The 25002-nt window shown below is 31.5% G+C and overlaps 2 protein-coding genes across 2 annotated transcripts; both read right to left on the bottom strand.

Moving 5' to 3' along the window:
- Positions 1-1224: 1224 nt before the first annotated feature.
- Positions 1225-5927, bottom strand: LOC117919933 (metal tolerance protein 4-like). The gene is made up of 8 exons (XM_034837243.1): positions 5779-5927; positions 5119-5579; positions 4467-4639; positions 3990-4188; positions 3232-3410; positions 2965-3115; positions 2020-2153; positions 1225-1585 (listed from the first exon to the last, which is right to left on the bottom strand). Exons 2-8 carry the CDS (start codon positions 5312-5314, stop codon positions 1406-1408), a joined length of 1212 nt encoding a protein of 403 aa, XP_034693134.1. The 5' UTR covers positions 5315-5579; positions 5779-5927; the 3' UTR covers positions 1225-1405.
- Positions 5928-15389: 9462 nt separating this feature from the next.
- LOC117919982 (metal tolerance protein 4-like) lies at positions 15390-20094 on the bottom strand. Its single transcript, XM_034837315.1, has 7 exons — positions 19267-20094; positions 18651-18823; positions 18174-18372; positions 17483-17661; positions 17216-17366; positions 16254-16387; positions 15390-15751 (listed from the first exon to the last, which is right to left on the bottom strand). The coding sequence occupies exons 1-7, from the start codon at positions 19460-19462 to the stop codon at positions 15572-15574; spliced, it is 1212 nt and encodes a 403-aa protein (XP_034693206.1). The 5' UTR covers positions 19463-20094; the 3' UTR covers positions 15390-15571.
- Positions 20095-25002: the final 4908 nt, after the last annotated feature.

The following is a 25002-nucleotide window of genomic DNA, read 5'->3' as shown; positions in this document are numbered from 1 at the left end:
ATAAAACGTTTTAAATACTTATACTATTTGAAAAAAAATTAAAATTCATTACCTGAAATTTTATTTTAAATTTTTTTAAAAGACTTATTCATATTTTCAAACATTTAAAAATAAAAGTACCAATATCATAATAAAAAAAATTATTTTTAATTATTAAATATTAAAACTGAAAAGTGATAACATGTCATTACAAACTATTTTTAAAAGTTTTTAAAAAAATTTAAGTTTTAAGAAGAACAAATAAAATTAAAATTGGAGCCGCAGGCTACCAAAAAGAGCACCTAGCATTTCTTCTCTACTTGAATGACCCATGAACCTCAATGGACTGGTTAATTAACATTAAACATCATTAGTATCCTTAAATAAATTAAGTTTTGAAGAGGTAAAAGACAATTCTAAAATAAGTCATTGTTTTTCTAATTGTTAATTTATTATATTATATTTTTTCAATCACAATAAGAAACAAGATGAATGAAAATGTTTGGTAAAACTTAATATTTATTATTTAATGACTTAAATTAATTTTAAGTTAAATTATTGATTTAAATTTTATTACTTAATTCTTATTTTAAATATTAAGGTGGTCGAATAAAATTAACTTAAAACTTTTTCTAAATCATCAAATTGATATATTTATTCTCATAAATTATAACTAACACAAATAATATCGAGTAATAGTAAAGATTGTGAAATAACAAAAAAAAAAATATATAAAGATAATTAGGACAAATGACGATAAAAATATTAAATAAAAATATAAACTTAAAAATAAGTTTGTTTTCACTTATTAATTAAAATTATTTTTTACTATAAATCATATAATTAATTTATTTTATTAAATATATTTAATTTACTTAATGACTTAAATTAAATTATTAACTCACTTTAAGTCATTAAGTTAATTTATCGAACACTCACTATATATTATTAGAATGAAAATATAAAATTATTTAAGATATTTTTAAACATCCCGTACACATGATAAAGTTTACCACGAACATCACACATGCTAATGTCACTTATGATTCTCATTATTATTTCGGAATAGTTTTTGGACAATGGAATAGGAATAGGAATACTAATAATTTCTATTTTTTAAAATATTAATTGCATTTAATTAATAATATTTTTTAAAAGGTTATCAAATATGCCACTATTTGTGTTCTTTATTTTTTATCCCCTTTTTCATAATTTTAGGCCTTGAGATGGAACACATTCAACATATTGAGAGCCAAACACAGATAAATGACATGTTTCAAGCCAAAACATCTGCTGAATGTTACCTTTTCTCTCAACCTGATGTATTTGTATACATTTCACACGCCTCTCAACTGCAAGTAAGACTTTAAAGTTTTAAAGTACGTAGAAGATTAGAAGAGGAAGGACAACGATGAGAAGCTGAGCATCACCGGGGGCTATTGGGAATCTTACTGGGAACCGAGTGTTCTGGCTTGTGATCACACTCAAAATCTAGATGAACGAACGCCCGCTCAACTTCAAGGAGTTCTTCGATCTTAATCTGCAATGATTCTCCGATTGCATGAGCTTCTTTTAGAGGCAAATCGTCAGGCAATTCTATGTCCACCTGATTTTTCAAAGTAGAACTTCTTATTAGAGGTGAAGGCTAGGAGACTAAACAGAGATTCATTCTCCACCAAGGATTCCAAAAACCAGTTGTACTGTTATAATGGGATTTTGGGTTAAATTAGAGTATAAATTCAAAAACCGCACCATCTTTCTTTTTCCGATATCCACGGAAGCCATATTTTCCATTACTCTGTTTTTAAACAAATTCTTTTAAAAAAAGATTGAAAAATATTTTCATTGGCTCTTGCACGGAAAAAGAAGGTTATTTTGAACAATTATTTCCAAGGAGATTCAAACCATACATTTTCTTGTTGAAAAGGACTAGTTTGACCCAAAACTCATCATAATGAAAGGTTGCAGAATCGAAGTAATGCTATTACCCCTCGATTATAGTTGACTTGAAGGGAAAAGGGAAACTTTTAACCAACAAACCTCGACAAAATGGAGAGCACCAAAGGTGTAGGCTCGGACGGTGTCAACACGTTTGATTTTAGGGTCGTGCCTTATGACCAGGTACGTGAGTTTCTGCAGGACCTCAGGAGAAGCCGATTGTCCAACCAGTGAAACTACATAAAGAAGCAAAGGCTAAATAAATACAAGGCATGGGACAACCAAATGATGAGCATGGCAAATCAACAGCCTACCATATTCCCATAATCTTATGTGCTTCTGTACAAAAACCCATTGCTGATCAACTAAATGAATGAATCTCTAGAAGATGTGAGAAAATTACTTTAAACAGGATTTTGCTGGAAAGAAAATTACCATACAAGGAAAGGTGTGCCCTTTATTACTTTAAAGTTCACTGGGAAAAAGAATACTTAGGCTTGAAGGACACCCACAAACTATTCATCAAAACGAAGAACCTACTAAAACTTCTCTTTGGTCCTGTACCTAAAAATAATTTGACAAAGCCCTGTCCAAGCTATTCATCAAAACTGAAAGACATAAATCTCACCAAAAGTTTCAATAAGCTACAGATATCATCAAATAAAACATTTATCTCCAACATTAAACTTCCTCTTGAAAAACCCAAGTCGTTTTCTTTTTTTCATCCAGAATCTTTCACGGTTCATAGGTGCAAAGATATGCTGGCAAGTCCTGAAGACTAAGCCAGTGTTGTGGAACTTCGTGGTATCTAGGGGGATGGCAGCAGAAGTACTCAGCTAGAGTCTTCCACCTTATGGACATAGTCATAGTCAATATTCTGCCTTTTTCTTCATCAAAATCCCGGAAGTAGAAAAGCACTCTTAGGTATGAGTCCGTAGTGGGGGTTGTGGAGATGGAACTAGATGGTATCTATCTACTGTATGGACACCATGGTGAGAGATTCATGTTATGTTGAATTTATAACTGGTAATTTGAGAGGGAGTATACCTGCATTGTCTAGAACCGTTCGAGACCAATTTGAAATTGTATACACCGCTAGGATAATAGCACCCACTGGATCAATCCACCAAAAGAACTTATCACCAAGAACAGCAGCAACCAGACCCACTATATTTGTTATAACATCAAAATAATGATCCTGGCAATCACCATTTGACAAAGCAGTGAGTTTCAATCAGGAGCTAAAACAAAGGAGTGATAGATAAACATAGCAAACTAGTTAGTACGAGCTGATAGATGGATGTTGTATGAAACCTTTGCATAGGCACGAACGATCTTGTTTCCTGATCTTCTGCAGTAAAACCAAAGGGCAAGTTTTACTACTGTAGCTGTGAGCATTATTGCATACAACCACACCAATTTCTCTGATGTCATCTTTTCAGATGGTTCATTTTTTATCAATTCTTCAACAGCTTGGATCAGCACCAGAAAGCCTGCATAGAAGATGGGAAGAGGATATAAGAACTCCAGTTATTATTATTTTTTTTAATTTTAATTTTTAACTATCACAAACAAAACTAGATCATGATAAAATAATGAAGAAACCTTCTGGTTTTCAAGGTTTTTATGAGTTCATGCAACGCCTAGATTATTTTGAAATCAAAATTAAAATAAATGTTGAAATATTTGATTTTCAGGTTTTAAGTTCCATTTTTCTGAGAAAATCTTGCGAGATTTTTTCTTCTGTCCTTCGAACTAAAAGGGTGAAGAAATATTTTTTCACATTTCCTAAATAAGGACTGCCAAAACCATTTTTGATTGGCTTTGTGTTTGTGTAATAGAAAATCACTTTTGCAAAGGACCACTGGCTTATTTTAAGCATTTCAAAATCCTGCCTACAGGACAGGTAATAGGGGCATGCATCAAATTAAGGAAAAAAACATTCATCTAGAAATGGGAATAAACCTTAGTGGATCTAAAAAGTGGTGCACAATCCGAATTGAATATGTCCATTTCAGTATTAACTTTTCCAATTCCATACAGATTAAGGAGGCAAGGGTACAAAGACACACCGAATGTAGCCATGACTGCAGCAAAGATGATAATGCCTACTGGTTGTACCCTCAATTTCCCAATAGGATATTTGTAGATATTTGTGTTTTTCATTGACAGGTGTGTGAACCAGAGAATGCCACCAGCCAACAGATCTAGGAAAGAATCTAATGTTGATGCTGCAATAGCCAAGGATCCACTCCTTACTGTAGCATAAATCTGCATTTCATAACATATACAGTAAGCTCAATCTTCAATATTAAAATGTAAAGCATATAACCACACGGTTCATACCAAAAAGAAAATTTCATTTTGATTCCAATTGCATTTGAATGCAAAAACCCTATTTTAAATAGCAGTTGAGAGAACCAAACTGGCACAGTAACTGATATGGGAAACAATTCAAATAATTCCTATGAACATACCAGTTAGGGGTAAGAGAAGCTCATGAACCATGCCATCACATGTCCATAATTCTGGAAGAAAAAAAAGATTACCTTAAACACAAGCAAAAATATATTTGCCCAATTTGATATTTTCATTGCTCTTTCATGTTGGGTTTGTTGTTCACGATCTTGCTCTTCACTGGTGACATGAGATGAGACTAGAGAGTCAACTTCCTCAAAGGATCTGAGGGTGGCAAATTGTTTTTCGTAGTATTCTTTCTCTCCTGATATAAACAGGGTACTAATGAATCAAAAAGGCATGAAACAGTGGAAAGGAGAGAACATAACTTCTTGTAAGTAAAATTTCATCATGACCAAAGCCTAAGCACATATAAATTAAAATCTCTAAGTACCATCAAAACAAATGGTCGTTTACTGCTTTACTTTGTTTAATCCATGATTTTTAGATTCTTTGATAGGTTTTTCAAAAAAAATAAAATAAAATTTCCAGCCTCAATACATTAACACCAAGAAACACAGTACTCAGAAAGTACAATTAAAAAATTATCTAACCAATTAAGAAGGGTTTGTACAACTTCTGAGTCACCTTTCTATTAAAGGTCTTGATTTTCCTATCCCAACGTATCCATCACAGTGGAGTAATACCTCATGCCCAAAGGCACTAAGCAATTATAATTGTCCTATAAGAATATATTTAATGATACAAAAACAAAAAATAGAGAGTACGGAGATTCTGACATACCTTCAATCAAGCCATTGGTTTTGGAAAGGTCAAGTTCAAAAGGAGTCTCAGGGTCAAGCTGAGACCTGAGCTTTTCAGGCAATTGGGAGAAGAAATCACGTTTGAGGGCAGTGACTGAGTCACGGCCTCGTATTCGCTCATGCTGGTTGGGCTTCTCACCTTCGGTTGACAACAATGGTGTTTTTACAGGATCCATTCACTCAAAAATCGAAAACAACACACTTTCAAAAACAAACCTACCAGTAGAACCAAACAACCCAAATTGATTAAAAACAAACAAACAAAAAACTATGAAACCCAATTGGAGGAAATGACCCACACCAGCTCTGCTCACTTATTACCAAAACGAACACACTTTTCTAAAACAAATACCCCAATTCAACAACAGCATTGAACCCAGATGAAAGAAGAAGAAGGGTCTCTGCGATTCAACAACAGGGCTCAAGCAAGCAAAATCAGAACTGCACATGAAACGTGAACACAAAAACTTCTTTCAGAAACAAACCGATCAATTTTATTTTAGCAACCTAACCCCACAACCCCATCAAACCCAAATGGAAGAAGAGGAAGGGCCCCAAAGATTCAACAAGAAGGTTCAAGATAGGTTACAAATGCACGTGAAACGTGAAAACAAAACCACTTTTCAGAAACCAAACCCACCACCACCGAAGATACTGTTGCGAACAAGAAAGCTGAAGAGATGCTTCCTACATCCATGAAACATGTTTCAAACACTCTGTCGGTTGTTTTTTCTATTCGGAGATGGGTTTTCTATAGTGGCTATTTCGTGTTGTTTCTCTCCTGGAGTCATCAATGGCGGATCTTAACACGTGCCCTTACCCGCCACGCACACACAAGTTATTTCGTTGCCATAACTAATGTTTAACTCTATCCTAATCAAGAACAGCTGGCGCTTTCCTATTAGTACATTTGACGTCATGTTCTGATACATAAGCATCTCATCGCAGACAATTATTTCCATTAATATGCAAGAAACAGAAATGTTAGTGTAGCTGGCCCCATCCACTGGTGGGCCAGGCTGGCCTTGGTTGGTGGGCTGACGCATGTTGATTTGGAAATCTAAATGTTAATTGCAATTAAGAACATTGAGACAAAATCATTAATTTTAATTGTGATGAAATCTCTTCACCGCAAAAGACCCTGACCAGATTTTGAATAAATAGTGAATTTCTTTGAATGGTTGATGGCTCAATAATTTAGTTGCAACATATTAGAAGAGATATATATCTAACTTTATATCCCATTACAAATAAAACCTTAATCAATCACCTAATCTTTGAAATAAATTTAAATAGAATCTAGAAAATGTGGAAAAAACAAAATTAAGTTTCTTTTATTAGATTATATATAATAAAAATAGGAGAGAATATAATATTTATTAAATGAAAATTTATACATTTTGAAATTCTTTTTTTTTGCAAAAATTAAAAAAATTAAAAAACCCAAACTTGGATGTGTTTTCTTCTCACTCTTCTACTTTCTTCATCCCTTTACCATCTAAAACGGAAAAAGAATTAAAATTTACAAAGTGTGTGACTATCAACGGATTTTCTAAGCAATGATCATATAATTTTGCCCATAGAAAACACACATGCGGACAATAGCACTCGGTCTGACTTATAGACGCGGTAGCATTAGGGGCCCAAGCAATTAATAAATTGGAAAATTAAGCAGCCTGCAAGTTTGCAACCAGCCACAGTTTGTATACCTACTACAAATAAATATGCTTGTTGATTTAGATGGTCCTTGACCTTGACCTTAACTTTACAAACCAACGCTATTTTAAATAGGGGATGATATCTGAGTCCACAGTTCACCGAATGCCCGCCAAATGCTTTTATAGTATGCAAACTTGACCGCACAAGGAAAGAGCCGCCTTCACCATAATGTCACAGTCATGACTCTTAACCATATACCACATCAGTTTTTTACTTTATAACAGAAAGAGTACGACCAATTAGGTAAGAAGAAGAGGAAATAGTAAACAGAGTAATTAACAAAGAAACAAATGACATGAACACAAGTCTAACACTAAGTAAAGGAGATGTTATTATTCTATGTCCATTGTCACATGCTTTTCCACCTGCTTTTCAGCTGACTTACAGCTGACAATAAAAATTAAGCACTCGTAATTTGATTGTTTTTCTTGATGTATTTTCTACATTGACGAATGGGACTTACATTGGATCAGTAAAAGGGAAGTGAGGAGAAGTACATCAAATGGGTAATTACTTCCAAATTTGCTATAGGTTGGTCTAGACTATGAAGAACACTCAAGTAGTTTTTCTTTTCTGTTATTAAAATGCTAACTTTTTTATTTGATTAACCCAACCCAGTCTAAATTCTCCAAATTTGATGAACGTAAAGGGAGTTTGATGGATTCAAAATTTTATATATATAACAAAATTTGACGGATGGACTTTCAATTTTTAGTTTGTTTACATGAAATGACCAAAATACCCCCCTTTTTTTATAAATAACATGCGTCATCATGTAAAGCCTACCGTTGTCTTACCTTTTTCTTCCTTCCTCTTTTTTTATTTTTATTTTTATTTTTTTTTATTTTAATTTTTTCCCAAACGAACAAAGTTGGACTCTCGTAATTCTTATCTCTTACTTACCAAATAAGTGATGATTAAAAAAAATAAAAATTATATAACAACTATTTTGACATTTGATAATTATCTTTCACCCAACAATAACAATATAAAAATGATGTTGCAACCATATTCTTCTTATTCTTGAGACATTGAGAAGGGCGATTTGAATGGGGATGACACGTGAATAAATACAATGTCGGAAGTTAGGTTAACCGCGTTGTGATTGATCGAGAAATTCTAAGCGTAATTTTTCATTTTAGGCTGGTCATGGGAGTAACTTATTCTGTGTATGGGACTTGGGGTTGAAGATGTTGCCATTTCTTTCCTTGTCTTTGTTTTCTTGTGATGCATGAGAGTATAATGTGGTCATTTTCTAGAAAGATGGGACAGGGTGCTGAATCTTCTGATTATGCGAAATGACTAAATTGTACTGTAGAGGGCTATACCTAATACCATCAACTCTTCAAGCTATAAGAAAATAAAATAAAATAAAATAAAATATAAGAAAAAAAATGAAAAAATCTTTTTAGGATATGTTTGGCATGCTAGAATATAGAATGAAAGAAAAAAAATATATTCATTTATCTTCATGAAAATTAAAATCAGTTATTATAAGAATTGTGATTCATTCATTTCTTGCCTATGATATTACTATTCCCCTAGATTTTCTTGCATACTTTTCAAAATTAGTTCTCGAGTTTTACCTTTTATACAAAAATGATTAATTAAAAAGTGTATAAATTATTAAATAAATTTAGAATAAAATTTTATTTCAAAATTCAAATATGAAAAAAAAAGTTTTATCTAATTTTCATTAATACAAATACACTAATGTATAATGCAAACTTTTTTTTATTAATTATGATTATTCTTCATAGAAAATGTTTGAAAATTCTCAAAAACCACTATACACTTACAATAAATTCTTTCTAAGACTGTGTTTAATTTCCGGAAAAAAAAACTTATTTTTAATTAATTTTAATTATACTTATTTTTTTTATATTTTATTATAAGACAACTAAATATTAAAAATTTATTTTTTTAATTGATATTTTTAACAATAAGTAGAGATAACAATGAGACGAGTTTTTTTCCTTACTCCACCCCTAATGGGACGAGTTTGAAATTTAAATAAACGGAGATTTTTGTTTTTTTGTTCAAATATTGTCTTTTCATGTCTCAACCATTCTGATTGTATATAAAATTAATTTAAGTTGATTTTTATTTTTCTTTTTTAATGTATAGATAATAATAATAATAATAAAATACTCATCAATAAAATAAATTATAAAATATTGGGTTAATTGATTAAAAAAATATTTGAAAACCAATTTTTGAAATTTAACATTTTACCATTTTTTGGTTTTATTTAGACAAAAATATCATTATGTTTTTAAAACTTATACATAAATACTTGAAATAATAAATAATACTTTACAATAAAAATAATGTAACGTTTAGATTCACAATTTAGAAATTAAATCAAATATTTATAAACAATTATAAAATTTTTATTATTTATAAAATATAATTAAAAGAGAAGGTCGAGATGAGCACGGGTAATTATTTTGAATAAACGAGGGGGGCGGTACCCAACCCGCCCGTAAGCTATAAGTTAAAGAGCAGTCTTCAAACAAACCCATACATTTCTTTAGTATTTGTCTGGTTTTCCCCACAAGGTAAATGGAAAATAAGAGGGAAACAAGGACATACAACCACATCAGGAGAGATAGAGAGTAACATACCCATCTCTTCAACTGAGGTCTCGCATGATTTCGAGCCTTTGACTGCTTGCCGTGCGGAATTACAGGTAAGAGCTGGTCAACTCAGCCTGTGTCTGTTTGCTTGGAAGGAAAGAAAGTTACCGTCGCAAGACTCACAACCTTTCCACCTTCTATTTCCAATCCAAATTCCAAATTGTTTGGCCTTTTTCTACTCACGGTTTACTTAAGAAGCCAACATGAACATCAATCACTCAATTCCATAACAATAGACAGATCCTAAATTCCTCTTTATAATGTTTTCAAAAATAATTTTTAGGAACAAAATTATATTTGAAAAATCCAAATATAAAACAACAGTTATAGTTACATTTTCATTTTTCATAATCTAAAAAAGAAAATTATTTTACATATTTTTATTATTTATATAAAGATTAAATGATTCAAAATATACAATTTTTTTAATTAATTTTAATTATGATTTTTTTTTTCCTTCATATGATAAATCAAACACGACAATATTACTTTTCTTTAACATTTTGTTCTTGTTATTTTCTTAAAGTCGAACATGATTAAAATTCTTAGACTCACAATAGTATCGTGGTGTGTTTGGTTGTAAATAAAATCAATTTGAAATTAAAAAAATTGAAAAGATAAAAAAAATCATCATATTATAAATAACTCTAACAATCTTGTTTTTGTTTTTATAATTTTTTTTATGTGAGAATTCTCATATTTTAAACACAATTCACTACTAATTTTATTTTTAAAAACAAAAAATTGGGGAATGCATCAAGCAAGTATTAACAAACAAGGCAATTGAATCATTTAAATTATATTTTTTGTATTTTATTTTAAAATAAAAATTATTTGTCTTATGTTTGATTCCTTAGAAAGTACCGTGAAAAGAAAAAAAAATTAAGAAATATGATGATTATATTATAAAAAAATAAAAATAAAAAATACTTAAAATTAATATATTTTATATTATTTAACTTTTATATAAAAATGATTAAAATAAATTTAAAGTAATTTATAAAATAATTTATTAGTTTTAAATATTTTTTAATTTTTTGATCCCTATTTTCTTTTACTTATATTTTCTCGTAAATTTTCTAGATATCAAACATACTCCCGAAGAGATAGATTGAAAAATCCCTTCCCTGATATTTGTTCATCATTAAACTACAATGACATACTAGCGTGTTTGATCACCGAGAAAATGTAGTTAAACAAAAGAAAACCAATTTAAATTTGAATTTGGAAGAAGCAAAGTTCTTTATCACTGGTGATACCGTGTTGGACACTCAACTTTGCCGAAAGAACCAGTTTGGACAATTGAAGCATCTAAATTATTTAATGTTGGTTTTCTTTTGGGAACGAAAACGATATTAAACCTAAATTCCTAATTTTCTTTCTTAGTCCTTCAATTTTCCACAGTTTTCCTCGGCGACAACCAAACAAAGCGTGACAAGGAAGAGGTATTCAAATCAGAAATCATATCTTACCCATGGAGGAAAATATCGGTAATCACGGATATATCGGTACTTCGATTTTACGGATATATCGGATATATCGGAGATATATCGGCAGATATTCTGGAAAAAAATATCGGTAGGCTTAAAATTATTAAAAACTCATAGAAATGCAAGGAAAACCTCATAATAATATAATTAGAAGTATAATGGACATTTTAAAGTTGTTTTATTGAAAAATTTGATATATATATATATATAATATAATTTGCGATATTAGATGTAGTTATATCATATCGATCTATAAGAAATGTTAATTTTGTAATTGTTCTCATTATAAAGTCACATAAAATATTTCATTTCATTAAATATCAATAATTTGTACACATTAAATTCATTAAATAAACATATTTCATATTCAAAATATACTAGTTCATGTTAATTAAATTAATTAAATAATTTAGCATGTTAATTAAATTAATTAAATAATTTAGCTAAGTTAACTAGTTTAATTTAATTCTAGATGTGAAAATAAATCACAAATAATCATCTAATATAAACATATCAATTTATAATTAAATAATCAAATTAACCTAAGTTAATTCAATAAAAATATAAAAATTAATTACAATTGAATGTAAAAATAGCATTAAATCATCTATATTGCAAACATACTAATTAATTGAAAATACATGAATTAATTACAATTGCAAACAAAATTAATTACAATTTAAAACAAATATACCTTAAAATGATTAAATAATTGAGCAACCTTAATAAAAATTGGAGTAATGAGAGAGCAAATGAAGAATGAAAGCAAAAATGGATGAAATGGATGAAATTTGGGCTATTTATAGAATAAATTTGGGCCAAAATAGCCGTTGGAACATTAATTTACCGTTGAAAATCAATTTTGGCCGCTGGATAAAAATTGGGAGCAATCTGGCCGTTGGATCGCCATATTACCATTGGAATCACATCTAGGCCGTCGGATCAACACGGGCGTGATCTGGGCCGTCAGATCAAGTTGCATGAAGGAGGGGAAATATCACAAAAAAAATCAGCGATATATCTCCGATATATCACCGATATATCTCCGATATATCGCCGATATATCACCGATATTCTGTCACCAGAGGCGATTTTTTCAAAATATCTCCGATATATCTCCCAAAACCGATATATCGCCGATATATCGCCGATATTTTGGCGATATTTACGGAAATATCTCTCCTCGATTTTTCTCCTCAAAATGTCGTGTCGCCGCCTCCCGATACAAGATATATCGGCGATATATCGCCGATATATCCCGATATTTTCCTCCATGATCTTACCTGAAGATTCTTGTGGTAAACATGGGGCCAAACAAACCGTGCTAAGTGCTAACGCGGTGCCAAAGCAAAACGCAGCGTTTCTGTACGGATTCTTCCAGAGAAACTTTATAATTGCGAAGTGGATTTTTATTATTTCCTTTTATTGCCCTTCACGTTGAATTGCAAAAGTTAAAAATTTAAAAAAAAATTCAGCTGGTGTTTTTATTTTTAATTTTTAGTAATTTAAATAAAAAAATAAAAAAATTTGACTTTTTTAATTATATTATAAGTAATATGATGATATTAATATATTACTTTTAATTTTTTTATTCAACAAAAAACAAACACCCGACTTAATTTCGACAAATAAATCATCATTTGAAATCTTGAATGCATTTTTTTTAAAAGAAGAATTAATTTTATATTATATTTATATTTATATTTTTTAGAAATATTAAAAACATTTATTGGTTGCATTTTTATTTTTAATTTCTAAATTAAAAATTTAAAAGTAAAATTCACATAAAAGTAGGATCTTATTATATTTTTAAGCCCATTTGTAAGAATCCTTGTTTTAAAAGCCTCATCATTTTATTTTTAAAAATTGAGATAATAAAACGTTTTAAATACTTATACTCTTTGAAAAAAAAATTAAAAATCATTACCTGAAATTTTATTTTAAATTTTTATATTTTTTTAAAAGACTTATTCTTATTTTCAAACATTTAAAAATAAAAGTACCAATATCATAATAAAAAAATTATTTTTAATTATTAAATATTAAAAGTGAAAAGTGATAACATGTCATTACAAACTATTTTTAAAAGTTTTTAAAAAAATTTAAGTTTTAAGAAGAACAATTAAAATTAAAATTGGAGCCAGGCTACCAAAAAGAGCACCTAGCATTTCTTCTCTACTTGAATGACCCATGAACCTCAATGGACTATTTAATTAACATTAAGCATCATTAGTATCTTTAAATAAATTAAGTTTTGAAGAGGTTGTGAAACTAATGTTTGGTTAATCTTAGTTTTGATGATAATAAAATAAGGTTTAAAACTAATGATTATATTTCAAGTGTGATTAGGTAAGATGATTTCCAAAGTAACAATTATAAAGACGAATCAAGTCAAGGATAAATCATGAAGAAGAAGACCACTTTAAAGAAAAGTATTTTTCAAGACTCAAGGTTCATAAGATATCTTTGTAAGGTCGTTGGTGCACTAGGATTTTCATGCATTACATTCTTTACTTATGCACTAAAATCGTCAAAAAGTTATTTTGTTTTAAATATTTTAAAATTGGATGATTTCATGTTTTTAACTAAAACCGTGTGTCAAATGTTTTTCAAATTTGTTTAAAAAGATTTTAAGTTGAAAAAGCTGGTTGTCGGGGCTAAAACGTTGAACCGATTGAGGCACTAGGCCAATCGGCTTAATCGGTTAGGGTACCGATCGAGGAGTGCAAAAAACATTTTTTCTCTTCTAGTAGTCTTTCATTCCTAGTCGACCTCTGGTCGAGGTCTGAATGAAGCAACGGTAACTTGCCAAAGCATTAAATGCTCAAACGGCTAGCAAATCGGTCGATCCCCAACTCGACCGATCGAACCCAACTCGATCGGTCAAACCCCCAACAACTAGTTTGACTTTTTTCCTTTATAAAAAGGCTTCAAATCTTTATTGCTTAACAACTCAACCTTCCCAAATATTTCTTAAATATATTTGAGCATTGGAATAGTGTTTTTGAGTGCACAATTATTCTAAAACTTGCATATCTTTAGTGCACCATTCAATCATAATTTTCTTGTATTATTCGAGCTTAAAATGTTTGTACTAGGATTTTGTAAGATCAATTATTTATATATCTTTGAGAGAAAGATTCTCAAGTGTGGGGTATCACTTGAGAGGTTGTTTAAGAGTGAGATATCTCTTGAGGATTGTAAAGGGTGCTTTGAGCCAAAAGTCCAAGAGGGTGGATTGGAATCATAATCCAATTGTATTGCTTGAAGGCTTGGTTTGGAAGCCTTGAATTAGTGGAACTTCAAGCTTGGGATTGAAGTTAGATGAGAGTGGATGTAGGTCAGGTTGCACTAAACTACTATAAAATCTTGCGTTTGCATTCTCTCTTCCCTATTCTTTTACTTTATATGCAATTGTCTTTATATTGTTTTATTATATACTTGCATATATTTGTCTCTTACATTCACATAGTTTAAATTTGCAAAAAGAGACTATCACCTTATTAACCCTCCTCTAAGGTGATTCCCATAAGTTGGATTAGCCTAATGTTTCTAACAAAGGTAAAAGACAATTCTAAAATAAGTCATTATTTTTTTATTTTTTCAATCACAATGAGAAACAAGGGTCTAGTATATACTATGAAAGTGTTTGATAAAATTCAATATTTATTATTTAATGACTTAAATTAATTTTAAATTAAATTATATTTAAGTTATTGACTTAAAACTTATTACTTAATTCTTACTTTAAATATTAAGGTGACTTGATAAAATTAATTTAATTTTTTTTTAAATCATCAAATTGATATACTTATTCTCATAAATTATAACTAACACAAAAAATATCGAATGATAGTGAAGGTTGTGAAATAATAATAAAAAAATTATAGAAGTAATTAGGGCAAATAATAATAAAAATATTAAATAAAGATATAAACTTAAAAATAAGTTTGTTTTCACTTGTTATTGAAAATTACTTTTTTACTATAAATCATATAATTAATTTATTTTATTTATTTAATGACTTAAATTAAATTATTAACTCATTTTAAATCATTAAGCTAATTTACCAAACACTCACTATATATCATTAGAATGAAAATACGAAATTATTTAAGATATTTTTAAACATCCCATACACATGATAACGTTTATCAGGAACATCACACATGCTAATGTCACTTATGATTCTCATTTTTATTTCGGAATAGTTTTTGGACAATGGAATGATAAGACTCCTAGAAAGTAATAGGAATACTAATAATATTTATTTTTTAAAATATTAATTGCATTTAATTAATAATATTTTTTAAAAGGTTATCAAATATGCCACTATTTGTGTTCTTTATTTTTTATCTCCTTTTCCATAATTTTAGGCCTTGAGATGGAACACATTCAACATATTGAGAGCCAAACACAGATAAATGACCATGTTTCAAGCCAAAACATCTGCTGAATGTTACCTTTTCTCTCAATCTGATGTATTTGTATACATTTCACACGCCTCTCAACTGCAAGACAGACTTTAAAGTTTTAAAGTACGTAGAAGATTAGAGGAGGAAGGACAACGATGAGAAGATGAGCATCACCGGGGGCTATTGGGAATCTTACTGGGAACCGAGTGTTCTGGCTTGTGATCACACTCAAAATCTAGATGAACGAACGCCCGTTCAACTTCGAGGAGTTCTTCAATCCTTATCTGCAATGATTCTCCGATTGCATGAGCTTCTTTCAGAGGCAAATCTTCAGGCAATTCTATGTCCACCTGAATTTTCAAAGTAGAACTTATTAGAGGTGAAGGCTAGGAGACTAAACAAAGATTCATTCTTCACCAAGGATTCCAAAAACCAGTTGTACTGTTATAATGGGATTTTGGGTTAAATTAGCCCGCTTCATTCTTCACCAGTAAAATATAACTTTTGAATATTGAAAGCCCATATAGAAACGGCAGTTCTAGTATAAATTCAAAAACCGCATCATCTTTCTTTTTCCGCTATCCACGGAAGCCATATTTTCCATAACTCAAGGTTTTTAAACAAATTCTTTTAAAAAAAGATTGAAAAATATTTTCATTGGCTCTTGCACGGAAAAAGAAGGTTATTTTGAACAAAAATTTCCAAAGAGATTCAAACCATACATTTTCTTGTTGAAAAAGCCTAGTTTGACCCAAAACTCATCGTGATGAAAGATTGCAGAATCAAACTAATGCTATTACCCCTCGATCATAGTTGACTTGAAGGGAAAAGGGAAACTTTTAACCAACAAACCTCGACAAAATGGAGAGCACCAAAGGTGTAGGCTCGGACAGTGTCAACACGTTTGATTTTAGGGTCGTGCCTTATGACCAGGTACGTGAGTTTCTGCAGGACCTCAGGAGAAGCCGATTGTCCAACCAGTGAAACTACATAAAGAAGCAAAGGCTAAATAAATACAAGGCATGGGACAACCAAATGATGAGCATGGCAAATCAACAGCCTACCATTCCCATAATCTTATGTGTCTGTACAAAAACCCATTGCTGATCAACTAAATGAATGAATCTCTAGGAGATGTGAGAAAATTACTTCAAACAGGATTTTGCTGGAAAGAAAATTACCATACAAGGAAAGGTGTGTCCTTCATTACTTTAAAGTTCACTGGGAAAAAGATTACTTAGGCTTGAAGGACACCCACAAACTATTCATCAAAACGAAGAACCTACTAAAACTGCTCTTTGGTCCTGTACCTAAAAATAATTTGACAAAGTCCTGTCCAAGCTATTCATCAAAACTGACAAGACAATAAATCTCACCAAAAGTTTCAATAAGCTACAGATATCATCAAATAAAACATTTATCTCCAACATTAAACTTCCTCTCGAAAAACCCTAGTTGTTTTCTTTTCTTTTTTTTTTTTTTCATCCAGAATCTTTCACGGTTCATAGGAGCAAAGATATGCTGGCAAGTCCTGAAGACCAAGCCAGCGTTGTGGAACTTCGTAGTATCTAGGGGGGATGGCAGCAGAAGTACTCAGCTAGAGTCTTCCACCTTATGGACATAGTCATAGTGAATATTCTGCATTTTTCTTCATCAAAATCCAGGAAGTAGAAAAGCACTCTTAGGTATGAGTCCGTGTGGTGGGGGTTGTGGAGATGGAACTAGATGGTATATATCTATCTACTGTATGGACACCATGGTGAGAGATTCATGTTATGTTGAATTTATAACTGGTAATTTGAGAGGGAGTATACCTGCATTGTCTACAACCGTTTGAGACCAATTTGAAATTGTATACACCGCTAGGATAATAGCACCCACTGGATCAATCCACCAAAAGAACTTATCACCAAGAACAGCAGCAACCAAACCCACTATGTTTGTTATAACATCAAAATAATGATCCTGGCAATCACCATTTGACAAAGTAGTGAGTTTCAATCAGGAACTAAAACAAATGAGTGATAAATAAACATAGCATGCTAGTTAGTACAAGCTGACAGATGGATGTTGCATGAAACCTTTGCATAGGCACGGACAATCTTGTTTCCTGAGCTTCTGCAGTAAAACCAAAGGGCAAGTTTTACTACTGTAGCTGTGAGCATTATTGCATACAACCACACCAATTTCTCTGATGTCATCTTTTCAGATGGTTCATTTTTTATCAATTCTTCAACAGCTTGGATCAGCACCAGAAAGCCTGCATAGAAGATGGGAAGGGGATATAAGAACTTCAATTCTTCTGGTTTTCAAGGTTTTTATTAGTTCATGCAAAGTCTAGATTATTTTGAAATCAAAATTAAAATAAATGTTGAAATATTTGATTTTCGGGTTTTAAGTTCCATTTTTCTGAGAAAATATTGGGAGATGTTTTCTTCTGTCCTTGGAACTAAAAGGGTGAAGAAATATTTTTTACATTTCCTAAATAAGGACTGCCAAAACCATTTTTGATTGACTCTGTGTTTGTGTAATAGTAAAATCACTTTTGCAAAGGTGAAAGGACCACCGGCTTATTTTAAGCATTTCAAAATCCTGCTACAGGACAGGTAATAGGGGCATGCACCAAATTAAGGAAAAAAACATTCATCTAGAAATGGGAATAAACCTTAGTGGATCTAAAAAGTGGTGCACAATCCGAATTGAATATGTCCATTTCAGTATTAACTTTTCCAATTCCATACAGATTAAGGAGGCAAGGGTACAAAGACACACCGAGTGTAGCCATGACTGCAGCAAAGATGATAATGCCTACTGGTTGTACCCTCAATTTCCCAATAGGATATTTGTAGATATTTATGTTTTTCATTGACAGGTGTGTGAACCAGAGAATGCCACCAGCCAACAGATCTAGCAACGAATCTAATGTTGATGCTGCAATAGCCAAGGATCCACTCCTTACAGTAGCATAAATCTGCATTTCATAACATATACAGTAAGCTCAATCTTCAATATGAAAATGTAAAGCATATAACCACACGGTTCATACCAAAAAGAAAATTCCATTTTGATTCCAATTGCATTTGAATGCAAAAACCCTATTTTAAATAGCAGTTGAGAGAACCAAACTGGCACAGTAACTGATATGGGAAACAATTAAAATAATTCCTATGAACATACCAGTTAGGGGTAAGAGAAGCTCACGAACCATGCCATCGCATTTCCATAATTCTGGAAGAAAAAATAGATTACCTTAAACACAAGCAAAAATATATTTGCCCAATTTGATATTTTCATTGCTCTTTCATGTTGGGTTTGTTGTTCACGATCTTGCTCTTCACTGGTGACATGAGATGAGGCTAGAGAGTCAACTTCCTCAAAGGATCTGAGGGTGGCAAATTGTTTTTCGTAGTATTCTTTCTCTCCTGATATAAACAGGGTACTAATGAATCAAAAAGGCATGAAACAGTGAAAAGGAGAGAACATAACTTCTTCTAAGTAAAATTTCATCATGACCAAAGCCTAAGCACATATAAATTAAAATCTCTAAGTACCATCAAAACAAATGCTCGTTTACTTTGTTTAATCCATGATTTTTAGATTCTTTGATAGGTTTTTTTTAAAAAAATAAAAAATAAAAAAATAAAAAAATAAAATTTCCAGCCTCAGTACATTAACACCAAGAAACACAGCACTCATAAAGTACAATTAAAAAAATTATATAACCAATTAAGAAGGGTATGTAACTTATCCATCACAGTGGAGTAATACCACATACCCAAAGGCACTAAGCAATTATAATTGTCCTATAAGAATATATTTAATGATACAAAAACAAAAAATAGAGAGTACGAAGATTCTGACATACCTTCAATCAAGCCATTGGTTTTGGAAAGGTCAAGTTCAAAAGGAGTCTCAGGGTCAAGCTGAGACCTGATCTTTTCAGGCAATTGGGAGAAGAAATCACGTTTGAGGGCAGTGACTGAGTCACGGCCTCGTATTCGCTCATGCTGCTTGGGCTTCTCACCTTCGGTTGACAACAATGGTGTTTTTACAGGATCCATTCACTCAAAAATCGAAAACAACACACTTTCAAAAACAAACCTACCAGTAGGACCAAACAACCCAAATTAATTAAAAACAAACAAACAAACAAAAAACTATGAAACCCAATTGGAGGAAATGACCCACACCAGCTCTGCTCACTTATTACCAAAACGAACACACTTTTCTAAAACAAATACCCCAATTCAACAACAGCATTGAACCCAGATGAAAGAAGAAGGGTCTCTGCGATTCAACAACAGGGCTCAAGCAAGCAAAATCAGAACTGCAGATGAAACTTGAACACAAAATATTCTTTCAGAACCAAACCGATCAATTTTATTTTAGCAACCTAACCCCACAACCCCATCAAACCCAAATGGAAGAAGAGGAAGGGCCCCAAAGATTCAATAAGAAGGTTCAAGATAGGTTACAAATGCACGTGAAACGTGAAAACAAAACCACTTTTCAGAAACCAAACCCACCACCACCGAAGATACTGTTGCGAACAAGAAAGCTGAAGAGATGCTTCCTACATCCAAGAAACATGTTTCAAACACCTGTCGGTTGTTTTTTTCTATTCGGAGATGGGTTTCCTATAGTGACTATTTCGTGTTGTTTCTCTCCTGGAGTCATCAATGGCGGATCTTAACACGTGCCCTTTCCCGCCACTCACACACAAGTTATTACATTGCCATAACCAATCTTGGACTCTATCCTAATCGAGAACAGCTGGCGCTTTCCTATTGGGTATCATTTCACGTCATGTGCTGATCCATAAACATCTCATACAATTATTTCCATTAATATGCAACAAACAGTAAAGTTAGTGTAGCTGGCCATCCACTGGTGGGCCAGACTGGCCTTGGTTGGTGGGCCAGACTGGCCTTGGTTGGTGGGCTGACGCATGTTCATTTGGAAATCTAAATGTTAATTGCAATTACGAACAGTGAGACAAAATCATTAATTTGAATTATGTGATGAAATCTCTTCACCGAAAAAACCCTTGACCGGTAAGATTTTTGAATAAATAATGACTTTCTTTGAATAGTCGATGGCTATCTTAGAAGAGATATATATCTAACTTTATATCCCATGTTCTTAATATCATTTTCTGTGGTCAGATTAATCTAATCATATATATAATAACGACAACTAGATCCCATTACAAATAAAACCTTAATCAATCACCTAATCTTTGAAATAAATTTAAATAAAATCTAGAAAATGTGGAAAAAAAAAAAACTCAAAGAAAATTATGTTTCTTTTATTAGATTATATATAATAAAAATAGGAGAGAATATAATATTTATTAAATGAAAATTTATACATTTTGAAATTCCTTTTTTTGCAAAAAATTAAAAAAACCAAACTTGGATGTGTTTTCTTCTCACTCTTCTACTTTAAAATCCCTTTACCATCTAAAACGGAAAAAGAATTAAAATTTACAAAGTGTGTGACTATCAACGGATTTTCTAAGCAATGATCATATAATTTTGCCCATAGAAAACACACATGCAGACAATAGCACTCGGTCTGACTTATAGACGCGGTAGCATTAGGGGCCCAAGCAATTAATAAATTGGGAAATTAAGCAGCCTGCAACCAGCCACAGTTTGTATACCTACTACAAATAAATATGCTTGTTGATGTAGATGGTCCTTGACCTTGACCTTAACTTTACAAACCAACGCTATTTTAAATAGGGTATGATATCTGCGTCCACAGTTCACCAAATCTGTGATATGTCCGCCAAATGCTTTGATACTATGCAAACTTGACCGCACAAGGAAAGAGCCGCCTTCACCATAATGTCACAGTCATGACTCTTAATTTAGACGTTGAATCCATTTAAGGGACCATCACTTTCCATGCAATGTTTTGGTCCAAGGGGAATTATTTATTTTTTTAAGCAAATCCATATACCACATGAGTTTTTTACTTTATAACAGAAAGAGTATGACCAATTAGGTAAGAAGAAGAGGAAATAGTAAATAGAGTAATTAACAAAGAAACAACTGACATGAACACAAGGCTAGCACTAAATAAAGGAGATGTTATTATTCTATGTCCATTGTCACATGCTTTTCCACCTGCTTTTCAGCTGACTTACAGCTGACAATAAAAATTAAGCACTCGTAATTTGATTGTTTTTCTTGATGTATTTCCTACATTGACGAATGGGACATACATTGGATCAGTAAAAGGGAAGAGTAGCAATCAGGAAGAGAGGAGAAGTACATCAAATGGGTAATTACTTCCAAATTTGCTATAGGTTGGTCTAGACTATGAAGAACACTCAAGTAGTTTTTCTTTTCTGTTATTAAAATGCTAACTTTTTTATTTGATTAACCCAACCCAGTCTAAATTCTCCAAATTTCCATTCATAGTTTTGTCTGATTTTCTGTTTGACACGGTTCTTTTAATTTAATTTAATACTTCATTAACTGATTTTTCAAAATGATATCCTGTTTTTGTTAAAGAAACCGGCAATGCTCTGTCTTTGTCAAAGAAACTGGCAATGCTCTCTTTGTCAAAATAATGGCTAAATTTTCTAACACTAAAACATGAGCAAAACAAAATTGACCACCTTAGTTAAAAAAGAAAAGGAAAAAAACTGTTGTTTCATTGATGACAACATTCTCTATGTAGTTAAAAGGAAAAAAAGACACAACAAATGTTTGTTTGGCTAGCATGCAGCTTTAACAGATCACTCAAAACCTCAACACAATATGCTTCTAAATTTTTATTGATTTCACCTTGGAAGAAAACATGAGAATGTAACAACCATACCTTTCAAGCATTGCCCATTAGGATGCTTATGAACAGAAGCCCCAATTTCATAGTTTCTTCTCCAAGCAAGTTGAAACGATCGAAAAAATTAGACCTGGCTTCATAGAATGAGTAGTCTTCTTCATTGTCTCCATGTGTCAACAGCAAAGGGTCTTCCTCACAAAGCCTTGCCATAGCTTTTCAGCAGAGGATCAAAGAAATCTGTGATAATTCAAGTTCTAAGTTGTTTAATTACCTTTATCCTAAAGTAGAACCTCTCAAACTAGATAAACTGCACGAATCTTGAAGAGTTCAAAAACCAAATGGATGAAATAAAACAGAAGTGTCTGTTTCACAGGATGGGATGTTCTTGATGCCCATGCTCATAGGTGATAACTACCATTATTTAATACATTTATTTCTGCCTACAAGCAGCACACATGGATGTTACATGATATTGTCAAGGAAGTCTTAAGCTGTCCAATACCTTCATTAGCAAATATGCTGGGTATTTTTTGTCCCGCTAGTTGTGATTGATCAAGCTTTTCCCTGGCCCATGGCAAAATCATATATCATGCACAAAGAACGTCTCTGTGGGAAAAAGATGCACTAAAATCAAAGCTATCTCTATGAGGATATTTTGGAAGCTATCAAATTGTTTACTAGAGGACAAGAGCATCTAATAGGGGAAAATACACAAATCACAAATCACATTGTGCATGCTGCACATGGGTTGCATATTTCATAAAACATTTAGAGTGTATCTATGATTTTTTGTGGTCAGAGGGAACATAGAAATTTAAAAAGGGATAAAACTAAAACAAAAGTGTTGGTGAGGAAATTGGCTACTCATGATAAAAATATAGAATGTGCCTATGCTTCATGTGTCACACCTGTTAGATTCAGTGGCATGCTTCATCATGTATTCAGGGTTCAATACCAAACCTTTTTGAAGAACCAAAATGAAAATGAATTTATGACGAAGAGAAGCTAGAATTTGATATAAAGATGTGGAAACAGGAAAAGCCATCCCTTTCATAAATCAAATAAAGCCACAATGTGTCAAATGAATCTTATGGATTAGAAATCAAGACAAAGAGCTTCAATTAAAGCAACAAATCATCCAAATGATACTATCCTCGCATCAACAGATGGATATGTAAATACATAAATAAGTCTACATGATTCATTTCTGCTAGGATTTCTCTTTGCAATTGCAGCATATCAGGTTTTTGTGCCCATCATCAAATGCAGATATGTGAAATCTTTCACATTTAAATAATTTATATTGCAAAAAAAATTTCTATGCAAACCTATATCAATGCAGCACCACAATCAATTCACTTATCAAAACGTCTGATCCATACGAGAATATCTTCAAGTCAATAATGCAGTGGAGGAGAAAACGAAAAACGAGAAAACTTCTTCATAAATGTTCCCTGCATATTCATGTCACATTGTGTAATACAGATTCAAAGACCTTCCTCTATGTCTGTACAACTACTTCAGTAATCCTCCGTTTGGTTGCCGAGAAAGTGCATAAAAAATTAGAGAAATCAAAATCTTGCGTCCTAAAAATAGGTCCGAGAAACTAAAGCCTTACTCGATTTCGCATGTGTAAATTTGTAATACAGATTCGAGGATCTTTCTCTCTGTCCTTAACCACGCCACTTCAGTAACGCTCCATTTGTTGCCGAGAAAATGTATGAAACTGGAGAGAAATCAAGATTTTGCATCCTAAAATCAGGTCCGAGAGCCTTGATTAAACCTAATCCAAATACTCCGCTTAGTCGTTGTAAGTTTGTAACTTGTAAGCTCTTCACTTTTGTTGAAGAAGCTAACAATAGTAATAAAAGAAAAAACAAAAAACAAAAAACAATAATTTACTTCTCTTGTATTTTTCCAGCAACCAAACATATGCTAATGTAAAAACAAAAAATAGGGAGGAAAAGGAAAAAGGAGAAACCGACTTTTGCCTTTAACCTTTTCAAAACAGGAGCGCCAAAAACGCCGCCTCAGGTTTATGCTTTCCCGTGTTCAGAATAGTCAAACGACGTCGTTTTTGTCAAGTAACCGTTTCCTTTTGCGCATCAGTACTTACGGAATCCCCGTCCTCGTGACAAAGAAAGTGGATGATGAGTTTTCATTTTGGTCTCCTTATTATGTATTTCTTTAATTTAATTTTATTAAAATTATTAATTTCACGATAAAATTAAAAACTTATTTTTAAGATATAACATTAACCTGGATTTATTGAATATATCATTAATTTCATTCACTTTTTTTAGATTTCTATATAAAATTTTAATCTTATGAAGACTAGATGTATTTAGTCAAAACCTTAAAAGAAGTGAATAAAATAAATCCAAAGATTCTCTCACTTTTTTTTCTTTAAACTGTTTTGATGAAAACTTTTTATATCATTTTATTATTTTATAAATATTAAATTTAAATTATCTAGATTTTCCGTTATTCATATGAATTCTATCATTCTCCACCAATAAAAAGTCGATGAAAAAGTATGTAATAAGTTATTATATATTTCATATAAATGAACAAAAGTGAATATTACTTCATTTCAACTTAAAATATTTAGTAATGAAAGTAAAGTTAAAGAGTGTAAAAAAACAAGAAAAGAAAAATTACATATTAACTTGTTTGTTTTTGTAATATTTTATTTTTATTAAGTATTAAAAAGTAAAGAAAAATAAATATATTATATTTTTCATTTATGTTTTTTTTTTGTTTTTTGTTGAAAGCAATTTGTTTTTAGACTTTAAGTTATTTG

Source organism: Vitis riparia, chromosome 8, assembly GCF_004353265.1.
Source record: "Vitis riparia cultivar Riparia Gloire de Montpellier isolate 1030 chromosome 8, EGFV_Vit.rip_1.0, whole genome shotgun sequence".
NCBI classification, from domain to species: Eukaryota; Viridiplantae; Streptophyta; class Magnoliopsida; order Vitales; family Vitaceae; genus Vitis; species Vitis riparia.
Note: the sequence above shows the minus strand (reverse complement) of the source record. Positions and strands in the feature narration are given on the sequence as shown.

Coding starts and splice junctions, on each gene's coding strand:
- LOC117919933 (XM_034837243.1), bottom strand. CDS start 5,314: ATGGATCCTGTAAAAACACCATTGTTGTCAACCGAAGGTGAGAAGCCC. Junction 4,189..4,466: donor TATTTTTGCTTGTGTTTAAG/GTAATCTTTTTT, acceptor TATGAAATGCAG/ATTTATGCTACAGTAAGGAG. Junction 1,586..2,019: donor GTGCTCTCCATTTTGTCGAG/GTTTGTTGGTTA, acceptor TTGAAAAATCAG/GTGGACATAGAATTGCCTGA.
- LOC117919982 (XM_034837315.1), bottom strand. CDS start 19,462: ATGGATCCTGTAAAAACACCATTGTTGTCAACCGAAGGTGAGAAGCCC. Junction 18,824..19,266: donor AACCAATGGCTTGATTGAAG/GTATGTCAGAAT, acceptor TGTTTATATCAG/GAGAGAAAGAATACTACGAA. Junction 17,367..17,482: donor TTGTCCGTGCCTATGCAAAG/GTTTCATGCAAC, acceptor GGTGATTGCCAG/GATCATTATTTTGATGTTAT.